This window comes from Neltuma alba, unplaced genomic scaffold, assembly GCF_004799145.2.
Source record: "Neltuma alba isolate B1F8T4 unplaced genomic scaffold, ASM479914v2 tig00010544_pilon, whole genome shotgun sequence".
NCBI classification, from domain to species: Eukaryota; Viridiplantae; Streptophyta; class Magnoliopsida; order Fabales; family Fabaceae; genus Neltuma; species Neltuma alba.
The window spans coordinates 470675-496106 of NW_021635413.1; the positions used below are offsets into that span (position 1 = coordinate 470675).

Here is a 25432-nt window from a genome sequence, read left to right on the forward strand (position 1 = left end):
CCATATAAAGCACATCCCCATTTCCTCCTTTTGAAGAAGTTCTTGCTTTGCACACATTGCGTGTGGCACCAAAGTCCACCCACCATGACTCATCATTATCAATTAGATGGATCTTAGAAATTACTGTCACAAAATTGTCTTCTTTAGCAAATGACTTGTTTTTCTTCTCTTTCTTTTTTTTGAAGAAACAACCATTTTTCTTGAAATAACCACCCTTTCTATAAAAGAAGCAATTACCTTTTTCTTCTTCTTATTTTTGTAACCATCCTTTACCTGGGATTTGTCTTTGTCCTTCCCTTTTTTTTTTTCTTTTAAGGGATTGTTGGACTGTCCTTCCTTTACCACTTGTACCTTCTCTTGAGCATTGGTTTTCTTTTCAGTATCTTGCTTTTTATATTCCTCTTTTAAATAAAGATGATTTTCCAATTTGTTTTTATGTTTGAGGCTCTTTTTAAAATCTTTTCATGAAGGAGAAAGTTTGTCTATGATTGGGGAGACAATAATGGACTCATCTATATGTAATTCATGTTATTTAAAATTCATGCATTTGCTCTATGATAAACTTTTCATCAGCTATTTTATAACTATTGAAACAAGTGACGTACGAGAAATTTCTTACTTATAGTATCCTCTTACATGTGCCTTCCCTCAAGTTTGTCCTAAAGATCCTTTGCAGAGATTAAATCTTGATAAACATCAAAGAGAGCATCACAGAAGCTATTGAGGATATGTCCAGTATAGATATAGTCATCATTCTTCCACTTCTATCTCTCTCTTATTTCAGCAACAATTTGATCCTCTTTTTCTTGAGGCTTGGGAGTGGTAAGGACATAGGCCACGTTCAAAGTTGTGAGAAGAAATTTCATCTTCGTTTTCCATCCCAGAAAGTTGCCTCCGTCAAATCATCCAACTTTACAAAATTTGTAGTCAACTTCATCAAAGAAGCTATTTGTACTTGCGTAAATTAAGCCTAAAGATTGTTGGCGGGAATGGTTTTCTAAAGAGTATAAGAAGAAGATATGAAGGAGAAAGTAGTGCACGATATCTTCAAGGCATGGATATCACTTTCTTTTTAGGCTTAATTTGTCTCCACCAATTCCTATTTTATAAAGTGCAAGTTAAGCTGAATGACAAATTTCCTTTAGGATATAATGAAGACTTTTGAATATGAATTGCCCTTTCAAGATTCAAGCCAAAACAATAATGGCCTTTACAAGATGATAATTTGACTCTATCTCTGATCTGAATGCACTCAAAGAGAAAGGCAATGAGTTTGATCTTGATGTGTTCGTATTTGTGTTGTGTTCAAATGAAGTGTTATATAGATCATGGAGTGATGTTTTGAAGAGATGCCTTTTAATATAATACCTCATTAACTAAAAAGTCACATCCATACATATTTAAATAAATAAAAGATATTTAATATATAGGATATCTTACTATTGTAATTTCCTACATAACCTTTCATATAAATATATTAATTTATATGAAAATGTAACCCTTTATATAAATTTATTAAATATTACTCCTCCGGTTCTTAATATAGGACCAAATTCTTGAGTTGGTTTTGGTCCTAAATATAAGACCCATTTATCATATTTATCAATTTTCTCTAAATTACCCCTATAGATACTCCCTCAACCATAATCAAATATAAGAGGGAGAGAAGATATTAAAAAAGATGATTATGGTGTTTTAGGAAAAATGTGTCACTTTTCTTATAATTAACTACCTTATCTAACTTTCTTAATTTAATCAAATTAGTTAAATAAGTCTTACATTAAGGATCAGAGGAGTATTTTAAAAATATTCCAACATAAAGCGGCATTGTAGACTCGGAGTATGATTTGTTTTAATTTGTCGGCGTTTACCCTTAAAGTGATTTTGGTTGGTAAAACGACGTCGTTGGGTTGCAGGGGCAGGTGCAGACAAAATCGCAACGGAGAGAAACTGAACGTCATCGCCGGTGCCCATTATCGCCGGAGGCGGGTCGGGGCCGCTAGGAGGGGAGTATCTTCATTCTCTGCGTAAACTTAATGAAAATATCAATAAGCACCATTTTCGATGCTTGGTTTGGTTCTGGAAGCAAAGCTGGGTAGGGGGAAACACACAGGATTTGTCCAAAACAATCTATTCGTTTTTTGCTTGCATGAAATCTTTGTGTAGGCGGAAGCCATTGCCCTTTTTCCCATGCCGGTAGTTTACTATGCCCACTGCAATCCCATATTGTCACCTCAATATTGCTTATGCCCTGCAAACGATTGCATGCTCCAAAAATTTGGTTGGAGCCCGCTAGTTCATTGCTCCAAACTTTCTCATAAACCCATCAAGATGCCTTCTTTAAAGGAGTATTGCAGGCAAGGAAGTTTAAAAGATGCTTTTCAGTCATTAACCCAGTTGTTCGCTGCTAACCACAGTTCAAATAATTTTTCTCTTGAAGAGCCTTATTCTCTGATTCTTGACCTCTGCGCGAGTCAGAAATCTCTATCACAAGGAAAGCAGATACATGGCCGCATGATCAAATCTTATGGCCTGTGTGATTCTGTTTTTCTGAACACAAAGCTTGTGCACATGTATGGAAAGTGTGGCTCATTCATTGACGCGGAGAAGGTGTTTGATGAAATGTGCGACAGAACGATTTTCACTTGGAACGCCATGTTAGGTGCCTATGTATCAAACGGGGAACATATGAAAGCAATTGCATTGTATGAGGAAATGCGAGTTCTCGGTGTGTCACTAGATGCGCATACCTTTCCTTGTGTTCTTAAAGCTTGTGGTGCTCTCAGCGAACCTCGCTTAGGTGCTGAGATTCATGGTATGGCCATCAAGAGTGGATATGGTGCATTTGTGTTCGTATCCAATGCACTTATTTCTATGTATGCGAGGTGCAATGATCTCAATGGAGCAAAGCTGTTATTTGAAAGTATGCATGAGAAAGAGGATGTTGTTTCATGGAATTCTATAATCATAGCACATGCTACAGGAGGTCATTTCTCAGATGCATTATCATTATTTAGAAGAATGCGGGCTATTGGTCTTTCCAGTAATACATATACTTTGGTTGCCACTCTTCAAGCTTGTGAAGATCCAGCATTCATCAAGCTAGGCATGGAGATGCATGCAGTTACCTTGAAATCTGATTATTATGCTGATATATATGTTGCCAACTCTTTGATTGCCATGTATGCAAAATGTGGTAGAATGGAGGAAGCTGAAAGAGTTTTTATAAATATGAATAGTAAGGATTATATATCATGGAACACCCTGCTTTCAGGTTTTGTTCAAAATGATCTATATAGTGATGTTTTTAAGTACTTTCGGGAGATGTGGCATTCTGGTCGAAAGCCTGACCAGGTGTCACTGCTAAATGTGATTGCAGCATCAGGTCGATTAGGGAAATTATCAAGTGGAATGGAAGCTCACGCCTATGCAATAAGAAATGGAATGGACTCTGACGTGCAGATTGGAAACACCCTGATAGATTTGTATGCTAAGTGTTATTGTGTGAAATACATGGGTGGTGCTTTTGAAAACATGCATGAAAAAGACTCAATTTCTTGGACAACAATTATTGCTGGCTATTCTCAAAATGGATGTCATCTGGATGCTTTAAATTTGTTTCGGATGGTCCATGTAGAAAGGATAAATATTGATGTGATGATGATTGGAAGCATTTTGACAGCTTGTAGCGGGTTGAAGTCCAAAACCTCAATCAAGGAAATCCATGGTTACATTATAAAAAGAGATTTAGCTGATACATTATTGCAAAACGCCCTTGTCAATGCATATGGTGAGACTGGGCACATAGAGTATACGGAGCATGTGTTTGACGCAATTGAATCCAAATGTATTGTGTCTTGGACAAGTATGTTATCTTCTTACGTTCATAATGGATTTGCAATTGAAGGTCTTGAACTTTTCTGCTCCCTGAAAGAAACTAAATTACAGCTTGATTCTGTAGCTCTGGTCAGCCTACTCTCTGCTGTTGCTAGTTTATCTGCACTTAAAAAAGGTAAAGAGATTCATGGATTTATAATTAGGAAGGGTTTCCTGTTGGAGGGACCAATTGCTAGCTCATTGTTGGATATGTATGCTTCTTGTGGAAGTTTAGGGGATTCCAAAAAGCTTTTTAATTCTGTGAAAAAGAGAGATATAATTTTATGGACTTCCATGATTAATGCATATGGAATGCACGGCGTTGGAACTGTGGCTATTAATTTATTCAAAAAAATGACAGATGAAAATATTATACCCGATCATATAACCTTCCTGGCTCTACTGCATGCTTGCGGCCATTCAGGATTGATGACTGAAGGTAAGAGGTTTTTTGAAATTATGAAACATGAATATCAGCTGGAGCCCTGGCCAGATCATTATGCTTGTTTGGTTGATCTCCTTGGTCGTTCAAATTGCTTGGAAGAGGCATATCATATTGTGAAAAATATGCCAATCAAACCTACTGCTGAGGTCTGGTGTGCTCTTCTTGGGGCTTGTCGGGTTCATTCTAATAAAGAATTGGGAGAGCTTGCAGCAGAACAGCTCTTAAAATTGGATACTGAGAATTCAGGAAATTATGCTCTAATATCTAATATCCTAGCAGCCGATGCAAGATGGAACAACGTTGAAGAAGTGAGGATAAGAATGAAAAGAAATGGGGTGAAGAAACAACCTGGATGCAGTTGGATTGAGGTTGGGAATGAGGTTCACACCTTCATGGCAAGGGACAAAACTCATCCAAAGTCTAATGACATTTATCTAAAAGTAGCTCAGTTTACAAAATCATTGGAGGATAAAGTAGGCTACAGGCCTCAAACAAAGTTTGTTTTGCACAATGTTGCGGAAGAGGAAAAAATTCAGATGCTATATGGACATAGTGAAAGGTTGGCTCTTGGTTATGGTCTTATTGCTACCCCGGAGGGTACTTCTCTTCGGATCACAAAGAATCTTCGAACATGTAATGATTGCCATACATTCTTTAAGCTAGCATCTAAAGTCTTGGAACGAGTTCTTATTGTAAGGGATGCAAACAGGTTCCATCACTTTCAAAAAGGAGCCTGTTCATGTGGAGATTTTTGGTGATCACTTTGATAATTATATGAAAAGTTGAAACATGCTATCATGGGCTTCACTGGTTACTTGCTGGTGGTCATTGAAATCACTTTCCAAATATTCAACATTCACTCACTCTCTTGATGACATTGCAATTGAGAGCTGGCACTGAAAGGAAGAGGGCTTGTGTACCGTTAATGAACTTGGCCATGGAGCTACATCCTAGTCCTACACGGGCTCTGTAAACATATTTCTTATTCACTAAAGGATTATAGCTTCGGGATGAAAGATAAGATACTGATAAATGCATGTGAAAGATAATCAGCTGTTCTGTGGTCTTCCCGCTCGCATGCTTGGATGATAAATTATGTTGTTGGTATATAAATCCTGGACTTCGTCTGTAATCAGGTACTTTGTATACTTTTTGTTAAATTTAAAGTAAATTTAAATTCAACTCTTTCATTGTGTATCATATAAGTCAAAATGTATCATTTCCATTTTTTCACCTGATAATACGTATGTGATTGAAAATTTGTTCATTGAATATTGATGACTCTGGGTGCTTTGTCAGAAGGAGAGCGAACTTGAACTTTCAGTTATTGTTTAGGCTTTGGGTGTCCAGAAAAATGTCAGCTATAGTGTTGCCTTACAACCCAAATCAAATTCATCATGAAGTACAACAGTTAAGTACCATGTTGGCACAAGGCTTGGGCCTATAGTGGTGGTGCATAGGGAAAGGAGAAAGTGCAAAGCAGTGGGAGTTCACCTCACCTTTGACGCATGTGGAAACTCAATATTGTTCATTAGATTTCAAAGCAGGATTATCCAGTCAGTCCTATTGCTATTCACGAATGGATGTGGTGATCTCTTAGTTTTCCGCAAAAAAGAGAGTGAATAGGTTTTTAGAAACCTAGTTGCCATGAATCTTCCCTGAAATAGCATGTTTGACTTTCTCCTCTTTTGTGTTTTACTTTATGCTTATACATTTTTCTTGTCAATTTTCTTTGTGATTTATAATGTATCTAGTAATTGCTGTACTTGATAGTGTTGATCTGGTTCAAATATTTGGAAACTTAATATTCATGCAATATGGTTTGACCCCAAAAAAAAAAAATGTTCATGCAAATATGAGCGCGTTTATTAACCCTGGCGCAGAAAAAATGTGGTCCTTTGTGAAGCTAACTTATCTGTTTTATTTCGAAATTAATTGTCTGCATAGCATCCCTTCATCTTATAGTTTTCTTCATTAGGTATGAGAGCTGGGATGATTCAGAGATTCCAAAGTTTCATTCTGGATCACATTATTCTAGAGCTGGAATTATCTTCTTCTATCTTCTCCACCTCCCCTCTTCTAGTGCAGAGAATCAAAAGCTTCTCGGTGACCAGTTTGACCATGCTGAATTGCCGATCGTCTTTTCAACAAGTGCAACTTGGAGGGGAAACACATCTGATGTGAAGGAACCAATTCCTGAATTTTTCTACATGTCAGTTTTTTGAGAATAGGTTCAATCTTGACTTGGCAGAAAAATAGTCTAGGGCCAGGATGCCTCTCGTTCATGAGAGATGATATTTCCCAACAACTCACTCCGGGAGCCCTTTTCTGATTTCCACAAGTTGTCTTAACTTGCCTGTTTGTATTCGGAAAAAAAAGAAAAGAAAAATAGTCTAGGGGCCAAAGGCTTTGTAGCCTAGTGGTACTGACGCTCCCTTGTAAGTGGAAGGTCGTGAGTTCGATCCTGCTTGTAACCTCAGGTCCTTAGCGCCTGCCTTTTTAATTCCAAAAAAAAAAAAAGAGGAGGTTGTCTTAGCGCCAGTCTCTTGTTAAAATTTATGAGCTTCCAGATTCCATTAGTAAGGTGGAACGACTAGGAAATTTACTGGTTACATTGTTCTTTCAGGTTATTATGTCGGTTGTCTTCATGCAAGCAAGTCCCTTAAGCTTACATGCGTACTGTAGTAATCACTAACCTGTTACTTCCCAGTGATATCTTGACCAAAATTGTGGAAATTTTATTAAACTCATTTATTGGTAGCTAGACACAAGTGAAATGGACACATTTATGAAGATATGATAAAAATATGCAAAATTATGCGAAAATGACCAGTTAATTAGTATGTTCTCAACCTGTGTATCGGTTTGGTATCCCATATGTTACTTGAGGAATGTATCTCTTGTTCTGTTCCTGAAATCTTTTCTTTTCTTGTGCAAATGAAAGACTGCCGAAAGAACATGTCAATGATTTCTATCACTATACAATTGAAGGGAGTGTTGGCATAGACTCATAGGTTCCGTTTGGTAGAGGGATTGGAATTGTAATTGCAACTGAAAAAATCATTAAAATAGTACTTAGTATGAGTAATTGTTTGTTATATGTTAAGCAAACCCATAAAGGTGGATTGGGGAATACCACTTTGGTATTCCCCAATCCCACATATATGGTTTTGATTAATCCCATATATCAAACAATCTCTTATACTAAACACTCTTCTAATAGATTTTTTCAATTGTAATCTCAATCTCAATCCTTCATTTCCAGTACTTCCTACCAAACGCAACCATAGGGTATTTGGATTTAGTTCAGTGATTTTGTGCGGTACAAAATAGGTACATGAGTGAAATTTTGTCTCGTAAAATACAAAAGAGTTTTTTTTTTTCCCTTTAAGTAATTAAAAGAGGTTTTCCAAACAAGAACTCATTAAAAGAAATCCTATGATGAAAGCATCCATCTGCTCAACGAAGAATTAATACAACATGTGCAGCATGAGGTCTTCATGATCTTAGCTTAAGATTTGTGAACTCTGATCAAGACAGGGTTATTTCTAACACATGGGAATTTACAAAGTCATGACGACACAGCTTGTTGGAAAATTTTGAAAGTAGCTTTTCTGAAGTTTCTAAGGCAGAAAAATCCCTTATAATCATTTTTAAGCCAAAATGATTATTAGTGAACATTCAATTAGTCTCCAAAACATTAGAGATGTTGTAAAATGTATAATAACTTCCTCATTCAATGCACGCTTTAGCTACAGGGGGATCGATTTCCCAACCTCCTTAACGAGACGGGTGGGGTGATGCCATTTATGCTGGCGGTTTCATACTTTCCTGAACCTATTAAAAAGACAAATTTTAGTAAGAAATCAAACAATTAAACACTCGTTGGGGGGGGGGGAATGTAAGATGATGCACTCTTGTCCTTATTATTTGTCACTTGTAGAGAGAGATTTTGGTCCTTTTTATTTGTCACTTATACTTTTTTTAATGCTTCATTTCTAAGTCTATCCCTATTAATTATAGTAAAGGTGTAGAGAGAGGGGATGAGTGAGAGAAAATACACTAGTATTTAATGCTCTTTATAATAAGAGCAAAAGTGAAAGATTTTATCTATTCAATATTTTCATTGGTATGTAAGAAACTATAAATGACAAATAACAAGGATCAGAGTGATACTCCTTTGGTCCTTAATATATGACCTATTGTTGAGCTAATCTTGATTTTAAATATAAAACCTATTTATCATATTTATTAATTTTTTTTCTAAATTACCCCTATTAATACTCCATCAACCATAATGAAGTAGGACACGGAGGGAAGATATTAATAAAGATGATTACGGTATTTTAGAAAAAATATATCATATTTCTTATAATTAACTAACTTACCAACTTTCTTAATCTAATCAAATTAATTAAATAGTTCCCATATTAAGGACCAGTATAAGTTTTTATCTCAGACAGCGGCGGCCATGCAAGATCCAAAGCACTAAACCAAACTTAAGATACCTTCTTCCTTTTTTTTCTGAATTACAGCAAGCAAGCGTGACTGCATAAGCTTGATGTTTCAGTCAAAAGAAGGATGCTTCGCTCTTAAACTGCAGTCCTTCCGGTTTCCGATATACTCCTCTGATTCTATTTGTAAAGTAGGAAAAAAACTTTTTTTTATCCTATTAATAAATTACCTCATTAAATTTTTAGCATGAATGTAATATTTTGTCCGTTATTTAATATAGTGTAGATAGTTATTTTTTTTAAAGGTGAATATATTAAATAGGGGTAAAACTAAAAAGTTGTTATATTTTAAAGAAGAGTTAATATAGTTTAAGGTTTTTCTTAGTTTATGTGAAATATGTTAGAAGTGCTTTATAAATAGGATTAGGAGAGTAAGAGTTAAATAAGGGATTTATTTTGATCATGAATATAAAATTTAAATCTACCTTGTCTCCTAATTTAGAAAAACAAATATTTAATTATTACAAATAACTAACTTATCTGCTTTTTTTAATATTTACAAATTAGTTAGACAAGTATTAATAGTTTGAAATTGCAAACTTACAAACAGAATCAAACCTGTAATCTCTCACTTATAAGCATCAATGTCACTAAGATACAAGACTTTTAGCTTGTACATTTGCTTTTGGTGTAGGTATATTCTTCGAAGCAGGTACGACCATTGAGCTTGCTTTTTTCTGTTGCTACCGTTGGCAAGGAATATTCTGAAATGAATGCCCAACGGCAAGAAACGAGAGTCGCACATGAAGCCCAAGAAAAACAATTAAAAGAGATGATGGGTCAAAATCGTAGGCTTCTTTATTTGGTGCTTATCACAACTATGTGTGTCATATGCTTATTATTCTGATAAAATATGAACCATTTAAAATCTGATTTGGATGTGTACCATTCAAATTTTAAATTTTTATTATACGATCAGAAATTATTTTTTAAAAAATAAGTTTTAATTATGAAATTCTCTTTATTTTAAATTTTATATCTATTATAATAAAAAATAATTTAAAACACAAAAAATATTTAAACACCATAACATTTATATCTCTGGAATGTGCTCCAAATTTCAGTCCTTCGATCCGCTGGTCCTAATGATCCTGTAGCTGTTTGGGATATTCAGTTTTTGTGTTGTGGTTAATCACAAAACTTCTCTAAACTTTCGATTACGTAAAAACCACGATAACATTTAAAACTTAATAATAAATTATATATCTCCTTTTTTTACCGGCAAAGAATTATATATCTCCTTAAAACTCTATTTTTGCGTGTATATAACTATTTAAACTTTGATTGATATGTAGATAGCTCTTCTAAACTTTGGAATATGTATATATTCCTCTGGTTCTTAATATAGGACCTAATTTTTGAGTTGGTTTTGGTTCTAAATATAAGACCTATTTCTCATATTTATCAATTTTCTCTAAATTACCTCTATGGATACTCTATCAACCATAATCAAGCAGAAAAGGGAGATGGAGTATTAAGAAAGATGATTATGGTGTTTTAGGAAAAATGGGTCACTTTTCTTATAATTAATTAACTTACCTAACTTCCTTAATCTAATCAAATTAGTTAAATAGGTTTTATATTAAGGACTGAAGGAGTAATATTTAAAACTTTACAGTAGATCCCCTAAACTCTTATATTTATGCATATAACCCCCATATAAATAATTACGTATATTATGATAATATTTGGGTAAAAGTGTAAAAATATTTATGAACTTTTACTTAAAATGTCACCAACACTATAAGTTTTTTTGGAGGTGCAAAAACATATGAGAATTTGGAAAACCAAAGCAAAATAAATTTACGTGACACGCGTTACTCTCATGATGAGACCCAAACAAATATTATAAAAGTACTAAAATATCCTTAACTCAAAAAAAATAATAACAAAAACTGATAAATGTGACAAAATACAAACAAACTTTTTTTTTTTTTTACAGGTAACCCGTCACCATACAAATAAATTCATTCTTTCAGTTTTAAAAAATTATATTAAATTTTATGACACTATTATAATACTAATAACTCTATGGTTAATATATGTGTTAGATCCTCTTAATTTATATTAACTTCTAATTTACTCAGTTAAGTTTATAAAGTATATTTTTAGTCCCTTAATGTTAACACTATTAGTTTTATTAACTCGAAATGTTGATTTAGCAAATTAAAATGATAACTCTACAATTAAATATTAAAATATTAATTAAATATTAATATTTAATTGACGGTGCTAGACGCATTTTGAATAAAAGTTTACGAGTACTTTTATATATTTACTTGCGGTACTTATTTGATTTGGCTTTGAATATTTTTGCTGTAGCTTTGCTCCTATTATTAGCTGTAAAGTTGTCAAGTAAAAAAATTTAGATCAAGATACTTACATTTATCATATTAAATTCTCCAATCACGGTTATTATTTTATGATTATTAGCTATTAAAATGCATGCATACATTTCTAAATCCACATATGAACGGTTATAAATGTTTGTGAAAAAAAGAAGGAAAAAAAAACCTAAAAATTGCTAAATGACATAAAGGGAACATGAATTTAACAAATTCCTATAGGAAATAAATCCTAAAATGCCACTCTTTCAGCTCATCACAACTTTTGTTTATGTATTTATTACATTTTATTAGCTTTTTTTCCCGTCAAGTCCAAAATCTATTCATTTTTTTTGGTCAAAAAGTTGTTCCGTTTCTTGGTATCCTTTAATTCTTTTTATAAGAGTTTGATAATCAAATTACATAATTTAAAAAAACAATTAAAATTAGTTAAAAGTAATAAATATGTAAAAAAATAAATTTTTTTTTCAAGCAGGCCCTTATTTATAAGGGGCAAGTAAAGGAGAGAAATAAAATAGTAACTAGGGAAAATATAAAAGAGAATGTAATATGTCAAGATGCCAACTTTTTAATTGAGGTAAAGATGCACCCAACACTCAATTTTTTTTCCTCAAGTGTATCCATCACTCTGAACTTTTTATGGTGTATCCAACATCATGATTTTATTTTTTTTATTTTTTTTATGTATCTAGCACTCTAATCTTGTTTTTAGTGCATCCAGTATCCCAAAGATTAAAGTGTTAGATGTAACCAAAAAAATAATATCAAAGTGATAGATGCATCTTTGTCCTTTGAATTACTATAGTATATAAAATTAATTAAGAACAAAAATAATAAAAACACATTACACTACAAAAAAAACACTAATTTACCAATGGAATTACCCACAGAATTACCGACGAAAGCCAAAATTACTGACGGAATTACCGATAGATTTGCGATGGACATGAATTACCGACGAAATTTCTGACAGAATGCATTTTGTTGGAAATTTTTCCGTCACTAAATCAATTTGCGACGGAAGCGCAAATTCCGTAGGTAATTTCTCACGGAATTTCCGTCAGAAAATACCGACGGAATTTTTCGTCCCAAATTTTGCGACGGAATATTCTGTGATTGATTAGCCACAGAATATTCCGTGGCTCATCAGCCACGGAATTTTGGACGGAATATTCAGTGGCTAATTTGCCACGGAATATTCCATAACAACTTCCGTGGCTAATCAGCCACCGAATTGCCCACGGAATATTCCGCGGCAAATTTGCTTCCCATCAAATTTTTTCTTATTTTGTGCTATTTTAATTTGATCAATTATTTTTTTTAAGAGGGAATGAAAGATAATTGAATTTGTCAAAAAATCAAACATGCTATTAAAGATATATAGTCTTTCCCACATCCAAATGCTTCAAATGTCAAGTGTCAAGTGTGAAATAAAAGCTAGAAATAATAACAACAACTGTCAACTATCATTTACTAAATTTATATTGTTGCTAGGGGGCTCAAATAGTCTAATTCCCATTCCTTCCAATGTAGACATGATTTTGTTATAATTTTCTCTCATATCTTGATGCTCCTGCTTAATTTGTTGATTCTCCTGTGTAAACTCTGTTATCCTCATGCGCAATTCAGTTTCAACATTGGCATTCATACTTGTGCTGTTAATGGAAGGAGAAGACCTCTGGATACAAATATCATCATCAGCCTCAGACCCAAATCCATAGATGCGGCCCTTCTTGTTCTTGCTACCTATAACATCTAACCATATATTAAATTCTTCCTGATTAGATTGTACGCTTGGAGAGTCTCTTTCAGAACTTAGTTATGCCTTTCTTCTCATGAACTCATCCAATAAAACAAAAAGACAACAGGAGCATATGATAAGTGCATGTTATGGAAGGCAAGATTCTTCTCAACTTAATCCCAACAACAACCAGATTAAGTCAAGTCCAAAAATAAAATTGTACTAAGGATAAGAAAAGATACCATAATTCATTAATTTTCAGCATATGATGACATATTCACCAATTCTATCCAAAAAAAAAAAAACAGGGTATAGGAAGTTCCTATAAGTAATTGGGTGTGAGGGCCCAATGAATGGACAGTGGGAAGAGAACATGGAAGTTTTGAAACGAAAGGAAAGATATTGTGCCTTCATTAAATGCTTTTTTAGATAACTGAAAATAAAAAATCCTAAATACTATTTAAAATCTAGAAGAACTATTTAATAGTATTGGAAAAAGAACACCATATCAAACTTCAAGACTCTCTTCACTCAAAGCTTGGGTTTTCTCAAGCTTAGAAGTTATTCTTTAAGGCTATATCCACCAAACATTTGATATACTAATATGCATTTATATATATAAAAATACATTGTGTGAGTTTGATACACTGCTACCGACGTTATTGGACATTAATATATAGTTAATATATAGGTACCACTTTTGCATTTCCTCTTTTTCTATGCAACCACTACCCCAATATCGGTGCCTTTGCAACACAATATCCAAGAGTCAATACACAAAGTAAAACACTTCATTTTTTCTTTTACCTGGTTAAAGAAGTCAAGTTTTGGCAATATACTTATTAGAGAGGTTTAGGTATAGAACTATAAATATAAACCTATATGGTCTATCTCGCTTGGTAGAATATTGCCTAATGATCAGTGGTGGATTGGGGAAATATATATATATATATATTCCAACTGAGATTGATAATATTTTTTAAAAAAATTTGTTAAGAAATGACCTACTCAGTGACTATACATAGAATCATAAATACTTTTCTCAAGAAAAAACAACTCGTCAAAGAGGTGCAGGGATATATATAATGAGTTACCTCACATTCCATGCAAAATATATGCCTATATTCAACTTTTATTAATATACGTACCATAATAAATAGAAAATTGGCCTGTAGTGTCACAGTCTTGACAAGGGGACTTTTAAAAGGCAAGCAATACTATAGGGATTTTATAAATGGATCTGATATGAAAGAAACTACTTTTTGGTTTTACGTGAAAAAATGATGCAATAATATGTCAAATATTAGAAACATATGCTCACATGAGCTAATTCCACTCACTGGTCTGCAAATTTTCCAGTTTTGTCATTTAAATGTGTCCTCTTGAACAATTCAAACATAGAAGGGTCTCTTCCTGACTCTAAAGCCTGCAATTATTTACCAAGATGTATTATATATGCATTAAAAAAATAGCAATTTAATTTGAAGATAAATTCTTACCAGTCTCCTCTTATGCTCAGTATTAGGAAGACCACCTTCGTGTTGAGTGCCTCCTGTAGTTGAGGCTCCATTAGCCTTGGCAATCTCACACTTAGCCTTGTAATCTTCTGATGCCCATATTCTCTCTAGCTCGGTCATCACTTGATGTGGAATCCACTTAGCCCTAACTTGTTTTTGATACAAGTCTTGCCTAACAGTGTGCATTGTATTTCTTAAAATTTTTGCACACTTTGCTTTCCAAATTTTCTTAATAGCATGATCATATTATGGCAACCATTTATATTTTCGCGGCATAAATGAGAACCAAAGAAAAATATAAATTAAACATGTTGAGAGGAAAAATTTGAAGACATAAAACAAATACAAGTACAGGTAAAATTTACTGCCCATTCATCAAATCACATTTTCTTATATTTAGGTGGTGTCGCTTTCCAGCTGGAACATAGATGGTCAAATTTCTCTTGAATAACAAGAAGAATATTTCGTATAGTAGCAACAGCAGGATTAAACCTAATAACAATTTTATACAAAATATCATTATAAATGTTGTTAGAATGGCATTAATATAATAAATGAAGATGTGAAATAATATAAACTTAATGGTGACTTACGTTTTCTTCTCAGGATATATCCATGTTTGACCATCTGAAGAATCATAACCTGATGGTGAAAAGGTAGGAGGGGCCAGAGGAGTAGGGGGATACGAATTTTTAGTTCCAGGAGATGGGATCTGAGGAGATAATGCTCGAGGTGATAATGAAGGTCTATTATATGATTGAGTCATAACTGGAGATAATCCGTGGGATGACAAGGGTTTGCTACATTCTTCATTTATAGCTGGAGATCTAGTAGATGCTTCACCCATAGGTAGAGAAGATGTTTGAACAGAGAATTTGTTGAGTTGGTCAGATAATTGTGGAGAAGATGAAGAGCTCAAGTGTGTTCTATCACACTTTGAACCACGACCTGCCATCTACATATTCAAGCACTTTGAGTTAATAGTAAATAATCATCACAAGATAAATCTTAATAAAAAGTAAATCAATTAGAAGTCAATGCAATCAAACTTAAACTCAACTAAAGAAGAATGAAAAATCACATTATTTTATGTATCATCATCATCATCTTCTTCTTCTTCATCTTCATCCACATAAGAATCTTCCTTACTATTTTCGGTGTCTTCGTCGTCATCAACATCACCATCATCATCATCATCATAAACCATATTGTCAGTTGACACATCTACTTCTTCATAACGAATCTTAGAGACTCCTTGGTTATTCCATTCATCATCATCAACAACAATTATTGGTAGTATGACTTCTAGTCTATCTACTTGAAATGCTCTTGTATAAGTTTCAGAAGTTGGAGTCTCAATTATACTACGTGCCTTAGTGTGAATGACAGCTAACCAATTGGCTTTTTTATCACAACAAGGATAAGGCGTGCAGTACACCTACTTTCTAATTTTTTTCTTATAAAATTACAAGGTAAAATATGATTTTATCAGTGTTACAAAAGAAGGGTTAATCGTTGGAAGAAAGAGAAGAAAATCATTAACATTTTTTGCAAAAATTAAGTCTCAAATTAAATGGGTTAATGGAGGGAAGGTGAAAATCTTGAGGGAGAATAAATTTAGCCTTCTAATAAATGAATTATGGTTTCTTCAAACAAAAAATGGACAAAATTACATTTTATAAATTCTAAGTTTAAATTTAAGTCTTACTATTTTTCTCATACAAGAACAATAATATTATATTTAGGATAATATTATAATATTTCGCTAACCTTTTCTCAATCTATATCTAGCCAACTTGATATTAATGTTGATATATTTTTTTGGTATAATTTTATTAATATTATTTTGTATTAAAAATGTGCTTTGGCTATCAGATATGGTGGACTAACTTTAAAAAAAAAAAAGCAAGAAAAAAAGAATAAGCTATTTTCATATACACTATTTTTATTTACATAACATTCTAATTTTTATTTATTACTAATTCGTTAAATATATGTTTTTTATGTTATAGTAGAACCTTCTAATTGTATTATTTGTAAACAGTTGTTAATATTAATTTTCTAAATTATGATCTATCAAATTCCAGTTTTATTATTTTTTGGTATCCTTTGAAATGATTTGATATTTTTTAGTTTAAAAATGTCCATCTATTTTTAAAAATAGATAATATATTTATATATAATATAATATTGACAATATCTAATTACATGAAGTTGTGGAGTAAAAAAGAAGAATAATGTTGTCATGAATAAACTACAAAAGATGATGCTTAGGATTCATACATCTCTCACATTTTAACAAGGATTGCTATAAATCACTATCATGTACCATCAAATCATCAAGCATTTTGTTTGATTAACAAGACTTATAATTTTTTAATCAAAATTGTTGAGTCTAAATTCTCAAAATATATGTTAAATATTTGGTAGGAGAATTTTGTTTTTCTTGACAGTTTTATGAAACTAAATACTAATAAGTTAGCATTATTGTTATACATGATTCCATGTAAATATTTGCTTTGCACCTATTATATTCTTCATACTCCTCCAGTCCTTATTATAAGACCCCATTTGACTTTTTATTTGGTCCTAATTATAAGACCCCAATCCATTTTATCTCTTATATTTATGCATTTTTTTCCAAGATAATCCTTCTAATAATGATAGTTTTAGCCAATATACTTAATTAGCAAGGATATTTTAGGAATGACAACACTTATTTATTATAAATAATCAACTTAACTTACTTCCTTAATCTCCTCAAATAAGTCAATTGGGTCTTATAATTAGGACCGGAGGAGTATGATATTATTTCAAGATTAGTAAATTAAAATTCAATTTTGTCTCTAAAATTTATTCTTCTATATTATGATCAATAATATTCAGTTAATTTGAAATAGTCATAATCAACAAATAACTCAAAAGTAATTTTTACTTTTTCATACTTAAGGCAATCAAATGCATAGATTGAATTATTATAATTCACCCACACGTCTAGGATTTCACTATGTTCCTTTACAAAATTTTTATTTGTTTTTTTTTACATAATGTAGTCTTTCACCTCACAAAAAATAGAATCGCTGCATTTTATTATAAGAATAAAGATATGAAATTTTGGAGAAAAGAAATTCACTTTTCCAATGGAATTAGCCACGGACAACATTCAGTCAGTAATTTCTGTAAAAAAATCCGTCCAAACTTCTGTGGGCAAATTTAGTGACAGATTTTCTGACGGAATTTGCCACGGAATTGCAACGGAAATTACCGACGGAATTTTTCCATGGTAAATTCCGTCAGAAAATTATTTTACCGGCGGAATTATGGACGGAAAATTCCGTCGGTAATTTCTGACGGAATTTCGTGGCAAATTCCATCGGTAATATTTCCGACGGAATTTCTCACAGTTTTGTAATGGAATTGATTCCGTCGGTAATTCCGTCGGTGATTCAATGTTTTTTTGTAGTGTTAAATGTTCAAACAACTCCCATTAAAATCTTATAAAACGATATAAAAAAAAGAGAATCTTATAAAGCGAAATAAGGGAACTCAAATTTCACGCACCTATGAGAAAAAATCCTCTGAGGTCAAAGTCCATGCAACGGCTGCTAAATCATGACAAAAAAAAAAAACTCTCAAAATTGAATTCAAAACCGACCAGTTCGCGAGTCGGAGTGACCACCAACAAATCACTGATATAGCGTATCTCATATGGAGGAATATTAAGAACATTTTTTTTATATCCATAAACCATTCTTTTAATACTCCTATTTTTCTTATAAGACCTAATTGAAAGTTGATATTGGTTCTCTATGTAAGAATTATTTTATATGTTTATTAACTTTTTTTTTCAAATTAACCCTATTGATATTCTCTTAACAATGATCAAGTAGAAGAAGGAATTAGGGAATTGAGAAAAATGCCTATAGGATAAAAAAAAATCATGTCATATTAACTAATTTAACTAATATTTTTAATTAAATTAAATTAATTAATTAGGTCTTATATTTAATAATCAGAAGAAAAATATTCTTTTAATATATACACTTTTAAAAAGCATAAATCAAATCCGGAAATACAGATAGAACATTAGCTGTCAAACAGCGGTGGATGGAGCTCATGAGTACTTTGGATTACACAAATTAACATATTCACCTTCCATCTCTAATTTTTTAACCTCAACCTTCCATATCTAATTGAGATCTGCTTTATTATGTGCTTTGTATAAAGTTTAAAATAGTCATAATATTCATAATTTATAAATAGAATATTTTTAGATATTTTATTATATCATATAAGAAAAATTAATTTAGAAATCCTTATGCTTTACCTCAATTTTGAATTAAGTTCTTATCGTTTATCTTATTTAAATTGGGTTTTTATAGTTTAATCCGTTGTAGACATCAATCCTCAGTATAAAAATCATTAATTTTAATTTACAAAACTTCATGGGCTTTATGAATTTTTTTTTTTTTTTCATTTCACACCGTTTTAAGGTCGGTGTATTTCTTTAAATGAAATTCCATAAGTTTTATAAATTATTAAAATTAAGAAATCAAATAATAAGGATCCAATTTTAAAAAAATTAAATTACAGAGACTTAATTTAAAATTAAGATAACTTATAAGGACTTGAAGATTTATTTTACATATGTATATATATTGTCTTTGATGGGAAATATTGTAAACATTTTTTTATTTAACAACCACTCATTTAAAATTCTTGTTTAAAGCAGAGACACCAAGATCAAAACCAGCTATAACTTTAGCTGTTGGCTTGTCATGAAGCACATAATTAAATACTTTGGATTACACAAGAATCTTCTCCACCTTCCATATCTGATTAACTCAGATTTACTTTGTGTGATATGATTGAGATTGTGGGGCTATGCTTTCCAAAATCTTAAAATGAGTTGCAACTTATGATTTTTTTTTTCTATAGATTTTACATTATATATAGACGCTCATCTATACATAACTCTCCATCCATCTCAAAGTTTCACCTTCAAGTTCTCTTTTTTTCCCAAATAATAATATTAAAGCTTTTTCTTATTTAGTTGTAGGCTCTAAGAAAATAAATAATACTTTCCATTGTCAATCACTTGTACAGATGCTGCTCCGTTATTGGTTCATCATATGCCATTTTATCGTGGTAAGGCCTCGTTCGTGCTCTATCTGATTTATGTTTAATGAAATTAACATTAAACCAATTAAAGCTTTCCCTTGTGACGCAGGATGGATCAAAGAGTGATTTTCATCATCATCATCATCATTATTTTGTACAGAAGTTTCAGAGATTGGAATTGGACATGCATGATCATCATCACCTACTTATGAATATCAGCTCATCATGAATTATTTTTTACTCACATTCTAAACATTAAGAACATATCATGATCTGTGTGGAGTTCACAATGAAGTCATCAACAATGGCCATCCGGTGAGCCTCCATCATTTGCACCAACGTAGAGATGTAGAGGATTGTTACTGCATTCATCATCTTGTAGTTCTTCATCCTCAGTTTATTTATGGTGCAGCTAGCTGGAGGCATTGTTATCTTGTGGTGCATGTAGTGCCATTGTTGAACCCAATACCCAGTTTGGGAGATGTACGTTGATTAGTTTTAATTTGGAATTATCTTAGTCCAAATTCATGGAACCGACTCTACTTAATACGATAAGGCTTTGTCATCATCGCCAAAATTCAAAGATTATCAGATTCAAATAAGAGAAGTGATACAAATCTGATTTTTTTTTCCATCTACAAAAATATGAATCTTTTAATTTTATTTATCTTGTATCCAGTCTGGTTTTCTTCCACGCATTCAACCACACTTTTAAAAATGTGCTTTCTGATTCTAAATGTAAGAGTTATTAGAGGGATTTGTCTTAATTCTAAACACAAGACACCAATCAACTTTATTTCCTAGATTCATAATTGTTCTTCTAAACATTCCCTATTGGTTAAGCATATTATGGGGATTTTTCATCAATAAAATAATTTTCAGTGCATATTATTAAAAATGGTATTTTAGAAAATTAACACACTTTTTACCGTAACTAATCATTACTGCAGGAAAGTCCTTTAATGCAAGTTAAAATGAGCAAATTAGTTATCTAAACTGTAATATATATTTAGAAGTATAGAGGATATAATTATTTTTCACTTGACCATGGTGAAGCCAACTCCATCAACAGCTGAAGAGACAGATGAAATGCCTTGTTGGCGAGTGAGAAGACAATAAGAACAACTTGAATAAAATGAAATTGCTGATTTTTTTCCCAACAAAATGAAATTGCTTATTTGCAACTTGTGATATACCACTAGTCCTTAACATAAGGTATGCTTTGTATTTTAATTTAAATTATAAACTATATCTTATATTAAGAATGACAACAGTGATACAGGTAGGCAAATGAGCGAGTTGGGGTTAAAGTGGTCAAATGATCTAGCATTCTTCATAAAACCATAAGGAAAAAAATACACGTCAATAGTTAATTAAATAATCATCTAAGTAGATCCCAATGTTTGAAAAGCCTAAGCATATGATTGGGGTAGCAAGTGTTGGGGTTTTCATGCTTCAACCAATTGGATTGGTAATTGAACCAATGATATAATGATCAAATATAAATAAATAATACTTTTATATATGTATATAAAATATTTTATATATATAAAGTAATAAAATCATAATAAGTCTAATCATTAATATATTAGCACCATAAAATAATTAGGAGTTTTTAATAAAAAAATTTTGGCCAAAAAGAGTTTTTAGTAAAATAGCACAACACGAATACAAATTAATTTTTTTTTCATATATTTTTATATTTTTCAGTCTTTTCCTCCTTAAGCCCAAAACTCATCAAGTTTTCCCAAAAATAAAAATAATTTCTGAAAGGTTTAGTCTAATTTTGTGTTTCGGCTCAAATTCGAGTCAAGCTTTTGCTCAACCATAAAAATAACTTTTTACTTCAAATTCAGGAGTGTTTTAAATACCCTAAAAACACTTAAAAAAATGCTTTTACGCAAAGATGAAACAAATTTTCTTTCATGTATTTACTTCAAACACTGTAACTTTAAAATGCTAAACAAAGCCCTTGACAGCATATCCAATCACCATACCAACCAGTCAGGTCGTGTCATTCGACTCGAGTTTCAAAACATTGGGATAAGCCCTTGGGAACATGCACAACACCATGAATTTCGTGTACTTCTCATCAAGCATGTGACCATGTGCTTTTCCTACTGCTCGCACATGCATTGCCTTTATTTACTCTACAAGCTTCCTAATTGTCTTCTAAAGTGCATTTGTAAACTGTAAGCAAACCCTCTCTACATCTTTGAAATCTTCGAAAAGAGCAATCCAAACAAAACCCTTTATGTAAAATAAGAACTTCCTAGCTTGTTCTATATATATTTTGATGTACATATATATAGTCTCTTCGTCATCGTGTGTAAATATCTCTGAGACAGCAATATCATTACAATATGCAGAGATCGTCGAGCATCTCCTCGAGAGGATCATCGTCGGAGCAAGATTTGTTGTTGAACTTGTCATCTGAAGCAAAAGCAACTCTGAAAATGGCAAATTCTTCCAAGGATTTGTTGCCATTGTATTATGATCATAATGACCTTTCTTCTCCTTCATCCGATCTCGCCAAGAAGAAAACCATCCCTCATTGTAATACGACTGCTTCTGCAGAAAATGCCATTCACCTCATTCCTCTCATTATAACCCTTTGTATCTTCATTCTTTGGATTTTCTCCTATCGGCCTGTAAATTACACTTAGAACACACACGCACCCACGCGCGCGCGCGCGCGCGCGCGCACAACACAAACACACACATGCTCGGCTGCGTTGCAAGCAATGCTTTCTAGGTGAAACGAACATTTTCTATGTGACTGATCAATCAGATACAAGTTGTTTCTCTACCTCAAATTTAGTCACTGTAATATTTCAATATGTAGAAATTTGTGCGCGCGCGCGTTTTTTTTTTTAATTTTATTTTTGTATCAGGTAATGGACATGTTAACCCTTGTAAGTGGGAAGGCACTGCAAGCTTCACCTTCTGATACACCATTGGGAAAATCACAATGGAAAAATAGAAAATTTTATTTATTATAAACAAGCTAGGAAGTTCATATTTAAGATTAAATTTGTATTCTTTTTCTTAAATTTGACCACTTTCCTCATCATTTTTTTTTGGTTCTGTGAGGAACTTATATTTAGAAGCTTTAATTCTCCTCTTCTTTGTATCACAATCGTTCTTTCTAATGAAAAGTTTGTATAGACAAGGATCCTTTCTTTTTCTTCTTTGTAGTTGTTGGTCTTTCTCGCCTAGCAATGTAAAAAAGAGGGTACATTTTTCAGTCTTAAATAAAACATTTCTTGTTTTATTTTTACCAATGAAAGGGTTAGTCTATAAAAACTAAAATTTGAATTCCCACTAAAAAGAAGTGCTCACAAGATTGCCTCTAATAAGAAGATACATGCGTTGGGAAAAACAAATGGATAAAATTAGGTATTTTTTTATGTCAATTTGAACTAATAATTTTGTTTCTCTTCTTGATGATCTCCGCCGTGTACATGTTTATCTTAATAAGTAGAGCTTGTAATACAGGTTTAACCCGATCAAAAGTGGTAGGCTCAAGTTGGCTAAATGTCAACCTGTCAAGATGCGGTTTCATAGTTTTAACTCTCATTGCCCAACCGCAGGGTAATTAACATGCTTTTTTTAATCTAAAAATTTTAATTTTTCTTATTTATTAAGATTATTAATTTCTCAACCTAATATCCCGACCCTACTTCCATATTCCATTCATTCAGTGTTCAGGCTCAAACTCTTCTATAAAGTATCAACAGCCAGAAACCCCCAACCACCACTCACCACCGCTAAGACCATCGCGCATAACCACATCACCGTCAACGGAGGGAGCTTGTTCCGATGGATATCCTACGAGTTGAAACAAAATTCGAAAATGATGATAAAAAATCCAATCGATAAGAAGATGTGGAATCCATTTCTGTTTCAATCCATGGAGCGCTTCTGACTTGGGCTAATTAGTGAGCTAAATCAATTCCATATCTTTTTTCCCCTTTGGGTTTTTCCCCAACACATCAATTGAGGTTCTCTCCTCTATCTTCTTCAGTTTTAACTTTCTTGTCAAGTGTGTTTTTCCCCCCAACGCATAGATATACTTTTGTTGGAGACAATCCTGTTTGACAAATTGTTAGATACTAATATAGGCATCTTTTTCAATAAGGATTTGAGCCTTAGATTAACTATAGTGGGAGAAATTAGCCCCTTCTTTTAGACTCAACCCACTCGTTACCTTTTTAATGCTATTATCTCTTTCTTCAGTTTTTTCTCAGCTCTCACCTAGCTCTCACTATAAAAAAAAACATGCTTTTAGCGATGGAATTAGTTCCGTCACTAATTCTTTATGAAATTGAAATTCCGTCACTAATTAGCGATGGATTAGTGACAGAATTTTTCCGTCACTAATTACTGACGGAAATTTCCCGTCGCTAATTCTTGACAAAAATTTCTGTCCCAAATTAGCGACGGAAAAATTCCGTCGCTAATCCGATTTTTTAAAAAGTAAAATAAAATGCTACGTGGCACCTCTACCAATTGCCACGTAGTGGCGAAATTTGTTTTTGTCACAAATTCTATTGCTAATCAGTTGTTTTTTTTGTAGTGTCTATCTCTTTTTAAAAAAAAAAAAAACAAAGAAGCTGGGTTGGTGGGTTGAGCCATGACGGGTTTAAGTTGGCTACTGCAAGGCTTGTAGCTTGCCACAGAGCATTCCTAGCTTTATTTAAATAGTTAGAAGACAGCATTAATAATAAGTTTCTACCATGTATTATACATATACATATATATATATATATATATAAAAACTAAATGTTTTGGATATAAATCCCATAAACTCATTGTCCAAAGGTCCTCAAATTGGAACGACATCCAATAAGGAGGAGCTTGAAATACTCTCGCAAGTTGATCAACCACTTTGTTTTGTTCTCTTGAAATATAACAAGCTCAAAAATATCTCATAAGTTTTTTGATCTGCATCAACATGAAGCTGCATCTATCATCAAAAGTTCCGTTAGCATCATATAAGTCAAATTCTTTGCATCCGACTCAAGAATGACTATCTTGAATCCTAAGTCCCAAGTGATATTAAGACCTCTGAAAATAGCCCATTCTCGAGCTTTGAAAACACTGCAAGATCCGAAAGAATGCTTGAACGCCAAAGTGTTCTTGCATACTCACAATCCCTACAAGTATGTGCAACACATCCTCACAGCCAGCATCACAATAAGAATAGGACAGAGAAGCCTGAGACTACATACTCCTCCAAGAATTTGTTGGGAGCCGATTATTAAAAACAATCCACATAAAAACTCTAATGCTCTCAACTCCTTTTCAATTCCCTATAGCTCTGAAAATGGAATTATAAATTTGTTTGGAGGTCTTTCTAGCAGAAAGTAAGTACTCTTCACTGTAAAATTACCATCATTAGTTGAATTTCAAGAAAGCACATCATTATTCTTTCCTCCTTCGGTCCTGGGAGGTAAAACAGTTATTAGTTTCTAAAAAATACTGCAAGGAACTGGGAGAGGCAAAACCCACTTCAGTGATCTCTATACCTCGAGAGGATTAGTTTCTAACTATTGGCTATGGTATTATAATGACTGTTCTTCTAAAACCCACTTTAAGATAAGCGAAAGCCATTTTAATTGAAAGTTAACCATGATAGAAAACGATAATCCTTAAACTCGTGAAACCTCTATCATGATTAAAAGAAATGAACTTACAACTCCAAACACTTCATGTTAGTATGGGCTCTACCTAACTAATATGGTTTCGCAAATACAACACGCCCCTTATTGAACAAAATATCACAACAATTAAAAACGATACATTTGGGCTTTGGACATTCAGGGTCTAGAATTAATCTCTAATAACACCAACACAAATCATTAATCAAT

At 32.6% G+C, this 25432-nt stretch overlaps 2 protein-coding genes across 3 annotated transcripts; one reads left to right on the plus strand and one right to left on the minus strand.

Moving 5' to 3' along the window:
* Window positions 1–2041: 2041 nt before the first annotated feature.
* Window positions 2042–6933, plus strand: LOC114756924 (pentatricopeptide repeat-containing protein At3g63370, chloroplastic). 2 transcript variants are annotated; one of them, XM_028945890.1, is made up of 2 exons: window positions 2042–5457; window positions 6300–6933. In XM_028945890.1, the coding sequence occupies exon 1, from the start codon at window positions 2191–2193 to the stop codon at window positions 5077–5079; it is 2889 nt and encodes a 962-aa protein (XP_028801723.1). In that variant the 5' UTR covers window positions 2042–2190; the 3' UTR covers window positions 5080–5457; window positions 6300–6933. The 2 variants fall into 2 exon arrangements, with proteins under 2 accessions (XP_028801723.1, XP_028801724.1); XM_028945891.1 differs by lacking the exon at window positions 6300–6933 and adding an exon at window positions 5621–5974.
* A 7885-nt stretch (window positions 6934–14818) lies between these two features.
* On the minus strand, window positions 14819–15869 carry LOC114756917 (uncharacterized). Its single transcript, XM_028945883.1, has 2 exons — window positions 15032–15869; window positions 14819–14930 (listed from the first exon to the last, which is right to left on the minus strand). The coding sequence occupies exons 1-2, from the start codon at window positions 15391–15393 to the stop codon at window positions 14819–14821; spliced, it is 474 nt and encodes a 157-aa protein (XP_028801716.1). The 5' UTR covers window positions 15394–15869.
* Between the last annotated feature and the right edge of the window lie 9563 nt (window positions 15870–25432).

Bases quoted from the DNA above. Each gene is read 5' to 3' on its own strand.
- LOC114756917 (XM_028945883.1), bottom strand. From the start codon at position 15,393: ATGGCAGGTCGTGGTTCAAAGTGTGATAGAACACACTTGAGCTCTTCA. The intron at 14,931-15,031 runs GTAAGTCACCAT...AATTGTTATTAG, and splicing joins ATATATCCTGAGAAGAAAAC to GTTTAATCCTGCTGTTGCTA.
- LOC114756924 (XM_028945890.1), top strand. From the start codon at position 2,191: ATGCCGGTAGTTTACTATGCCCACTGCAATCCCATATTGTCACCTCAA.